This window comes from Benincasa hispida, chromosome 8 (genome assembly GCF_009727055.1).
Source record: "Benincasa hispida cultivar B227 chromosome 8, ASM972705v1, whole genome shotgun sequence".
In the NCBI taxonomy this organism is placed as follows: domain Eukaryota; kingdom Viridiplantae; phylum Streptophyta; class Magnoliopsida; order Cucurbitales; family Cucurbitaceae; genus Benincasa; species Benincasa hispida.
In genome coordinates, this window is record NC_052356.1 from 46,498,317 (window position 1) to 46,503,208 (window position 4,892).

Genomic DNA, 4,892 nt, shown 5'->3' on the forward strand with positions numbered 1-4,892 from the left:
GTAAATGATTTGGTTATATCTTCACAAAATTGCCTTGGAAGCTCGAATAAGCTCATTGCATATGTTGGAATTGATTGACCTATACTTTTGATTAAAATTTCTTTTCTGGCTTTAGAGAAAAAAAGATCTCTTCCATCCTTGGATAGCTTTTCGAATATTTTCTTGGATGTAGTTGAAATCAGCTAATTTGTTTTTTGTAAGTGAAGATGGTAGATCCAAGTATTGTCTTAGATTATTAATATTTGATATGTCAAATAATCTGCACAATCTTTGTTAATGATATGTCGATGAAAATTTAATAATTGATTATAACACATCAAATGTGATTAGCCATCATTTTCGTTTTTATTTTTGAAACAAGTGGTTAGCCAATAGCCATCGATCTTCGGTTCCCATTCTCCATTATAGATTCATAATTTGTTATAAACACAACCATTATCATATTTTCTAAAGAAAAAGTTGTAGTAAGTTATTCTATTTTCTAATAAATCAAAAATAAAATATAAGATTAGAATATTTAAAATGAAAACACTTTTAGCGCGCGAAGCTCTGCAATTAGGTTATCGAATGATGAGGATTATCCTGAAGAAGACTAAGCCAAAAGAGAAGCGATCGCTTTGAAGATGACTAATACGACTGAATTTCGAATCTCTTCAACCTATTACCAGGTTTGTTTCCCTTCATCCTTATCATCGTTGACTCGGTTTGAATTCTTCTCAATAATGCAGCGACATCCTTCATCATCGGGCGATCATCGGCGCGATAATTGGTGCATAGAAGGGCGATTTCGAGGACCTGAAGCATTTCACGAATTTCGGCTTCGGGATGGATTTTAAGTTTTGGATCCAAAAGCTCGATTGGATCGTTCTGGCTGTGTAGATGATGTTGAACCCATTGGATTATGTGTTGGCCTTCTGGAAATGAAGGATCGGCAGGCTTTTTACCGGTAATCATCTCAAAAAGAACGATTCCGTAGCTATACACATCGCTCTTCTCTGTTACTTTAAGCATATGACCATACTCTGTCAATAAAATCACCATTAGCAGAAAGTTAAAATTGAGTGAAAAATTAGGTTTACCAAACGGGAAAATATGAACACTGTGCTCACCCGGTGCAATGTAGCCGTACGATCCGACGAATAGCGGATTGGCCGACGATGATTCGTTTAGATTGTCTTCAATGAACCTTGCGAATCCAAAATCTGTAAGGCACGCGTCGTATTCATCGCTCAACAGTATATTTTGGACCTTCACGTCCCGGTGCGAAATCGCCGGCACGCAGTCGTGATGCAAGTAAGCCAATCCGTCCGCCACTCCGATAGCGATCTTGAACCGAGCATTCCAGCCAATTACGTAACCGCCGGTGCAGCGCTCGTGTAACAAACCGCCGAGGTTTCCTTGTGGCCAATAGTCATAGAATAGCAATTTCGTTTTCCGATTCACCGCCCAACCGAGCAATCGGATTATATTCCGGTGCCGGATACTGGCTAGAGTCGAGATTTCGGAGGAGAATGCGGCGGCGGCGAACTTCTCCGATGTCTTGAACCGTTTGACGGCGATTGTTAAGCCGGACGGGATGTTGACCTGGTAAACGACGCCGGATCGGCCACAGCCGAGGATGTTGCCAGCTGTCAGTTTCTTTGCCACGTCAGAAATTGATAGGTCGAGCTTTTGATAGAGGGTCATCTCCCATTCGAGTTCATTGCCAATCTCTAAGTCGCTATCGACGCCGTCACCGTCGTGGCCACCGTAGAAGCGTCTTTGGGCCATTTTTTTAGATCCGAAGGTCACGTAAAGCGCCGCCATGAGAAGCGTCCAAGCTATGCATAGTAACAGCACCACCGCCACACGAGACGCCGGTTCATGCTCTGAATTACTGCTTCCCTTTTCGTCGGTGCATTGGCTGCCGAAGCAGAGGTCTGGATTGCCGGAGAGGACGCTGGGAGGGAGTTTTTGGAAGAAGGGAGTCACCGGGACGCGGCCTGAGAAATTGTTATCGGAGATGTTGAGAACCACGAGATTTTGCATTACGGCGATTGTTTGAAGGTCGCCGCTGAGGTGGTTGTGTGAGAGATCCAAGATTCCGAGTCTGTCTAAATAGGCGAACTCCTTCGGTATCTCGCCGTTGAGTTGGTTCCAACTTAAATTTAGAGCGATTTCCAGCGCAGGAATTTCTCCTAGCTCTGCCGGAAGATAACTGGAAAGTTGATTAACACTGAGGTCCAATAACTGTAACCTCAAGCAGGAGCCAAGCTCCCTAGGGATTGGGCCGGAGAATCGATTGTTGAACAGAATGAGTTTTGTCAATGAGCTTAACAGTCCGAGGCCAGGATCTATGTTCCCTTCAATTACATTATTTGAGAAGTCGATGATTTGAAGGGAAATAAGGTGGTTTAGACGTGAGGGTAAAGCTCCACTAATGGAGTTGGAGTGTATATCGATGAATGTTAGATTCGTGCAGCCAGAAATCTCATCAGGTATTACTCCAGTGAACCGATTCTCTCCAAGGTCCAAGAAACTCAGATTCTTCAAATTCCCAAACTGTGGTGGGAGAGCACCGAAGAGCAAATTGTTGCTGACTCTGAAACGATTTAGCGACGAGCAATTTCCAATCTCTGGAGGTATAACGCCTGACAGATTGTTGGAGAGGAGCATTAGGCTGTTTAGCTTCTTGAGGTGGAAAATTTCTCCAGGAATGTGACCCGTTAAGCCGTTTATAGATAAATCCATCTCTTCAAGCATCTCACAGTTGGAAATTGAAGATGGAATATTTCCCTCAAGCTTGTTATGCCACAAGAACAACATTCTCAAATTTTTCAAATTCCCTAGTTCTGAAGGTATCAAACCCGTAATTTGATTGTTGTCGAGCATCAAATGAGTAAGTTCCCTCCAATTTTCAATCTCGGCTGGTATCTCCCCTGAAATATTATTCATTCCCAAATTCAATTCTTGAAGCGAAGTCAAGTTACCAAATGTGGTTGGAATACTTCCCGTCAAAGAATTCATTGAAATGTCGATATCGAATAATTGATTGCAGTTTCCAAGCTCCTTTGGTAACGTACCTGTCAATCTGTTTCTATATAGAAACAGATTTAGCAGGTTCTGTAGATTCTTGAAACTGGTTGGAATGGAACCTGTGAGCAACGTCTCATAGAGAAACATGTATTGGAGCTCACTGCAGTTTCCAATTTCAGGAGGAATTTGGCCAGAGAGAAAGGTTGTGTACAATGCGAGTGTTTTGAGCTTCTTGAGGAGGCCTAAACTTGATGGCAGAGAGCCTGAAATTCTGGTTTCAGCAAAGCCTACATACACCAAATTGGTACAGTTCCCAATTTCCGTAGGTATATTGCCTTCGATGTCTTTGTTTCCACCAGCTCTAATTATATTAAGCTGCTTCAAGTTTCCTATGCTTCTGGGAATTTGACCGTTAAGTTGATTATCATGAAGACCAAGCTCTTTAAGGATCGTGAGATTCCCAATTCCAGTAGGAATCGAGCCCACAAGTCTATTCGAGCTGAGGTCAACTTTTTCGAGCTTGAGCAAACCACATATCTCAATTGGGATTTCTCCTGTCAAGCCATTGCCACTCAGGTCCAATGTATTCAATTCCCTTAGATCGCCAATCTCTTTAGGAATTGAACCAGTGAGGTTAGTTCCCACCAAGATGAGCTTGTTCAGGGTCAACAATGAGCTGACATTAGAGGGGATTTTACCCCACAATTCCACGTACCTGAACTCTATTTCCACAACTTCCTGTTTGAAGTTGCAGATGATTCCAAACCACTCACAGGGAGTTTCATCGTTGGAATCCCAATTGTTTAACTCTTGGGCCGATAAATTCAAAGATTGTTTCCATGATAAGAGAGCTTCGCCTTGATGGTTGACAGCAGAAGCGATTAAAGAAAAGGAGAAAAGAAGGAATATTATGAAGAAGAGGATCCACTGTTTTGCATGCATTTCTATTGCTGTGCTAGGAACTCAAATGGGAAAAGCAGAAAAGCGTGTCTGAACCTAGGCAATGGGCAAGGACAAATCATGTCCTTTTGGCTTATCGTGTTGCTGAATTGCTCTGAACAAAACCATGTTCTCTGGATCCAACAGACCTTTGTCTTTGTTGTTCGTGCTGAAGCAATGGAATTACAGTTGGCTTTCGTTCCTTTTTATGAACAAGGTGAGTACTGTTCTTATAGTTCAAAGTTGAGAGGGAGAGTGAGAGATAGACAGAGGAAGCCTTCGAGGAAGAGACTAGGGAGAGAATAAGAGAGAGAACTTATTAAAAGTTAAGTTGAGCTATCCTGTAGAGCTGCCTCAAAAAAAATAAAACATAGTCCGGACAAATTGATTATGTCCAAACAAAAACTTACCTTCATTCATTTTGTTTATCAATTATGTAGGGAAGAAAACCTGGAAACTGCAGATAAAAGTTTGAAATTTAGAAGAAAATGTCAGTGGAATTAGGATGGATTGATATTATCTGTCTGAAAGTCCGCTTGTACATTATTTGGATGCGCAATCATATTCTATGCAGACCCTTAAACATGTAGGTATGTCATCGTAAGATCTCTAGAGAGATCTGTTTCTGTTTAAGAAAATGTAGCAGTCGCAACATCAGTGGTAATGGTGACTCATAGACTCAGCCTATTCTACTCCCATTCTTGAAGTCGCTACTTTTCACTATTCGTTAAGGTTTCCCAAGAGTATACATATACAGAGCCGTTTCACTAGATATTTTTTCTTCTTTCAGTGTTATGATTCTAATTTATGTTTTCCTATTTATGATGCAGGACCGTACAACCGGTGCGAGGTTGCAAGCTTAAAGCAAGCATTCGAGTAGATCGTCGAGGACTCGAACACTACGCAAAAGTATTTTCCGCGATGGTAATTCAAACTTC

The 4,892-nt window shown here is 41.7% G+C and overlaps 1 protein-coding gene across 1 annotated transcript; it reads right to left on the reverse strand.

Annotated features, from left to right (window-relative positions):
* Positions 1-627: 627 nt before the first annotated feature.
* Positions 628-4,167, reverse strand: LOC120084087 (LRR receptor-like serine/threonine-protein kinase). The gene is made up of 2 exons (XM_039039986.1): positions 1,110-4,167; positions 628-1,022 (listed from the first exon to the last, which is right to left on the reverse strand). The coding sequence occupies exons 1-2, from the start codon at positions 3,955-3,957 to the stop codon at positions 628-630; spliced, it is 3,243 nt and encodes a 1,080-aa protein (XP_038895914.1). The 5' UTR covers positions 3,958-4,167.
* Between the last annotated feature and the right edge of the window lie 725 nt (positions 4,168-4,892).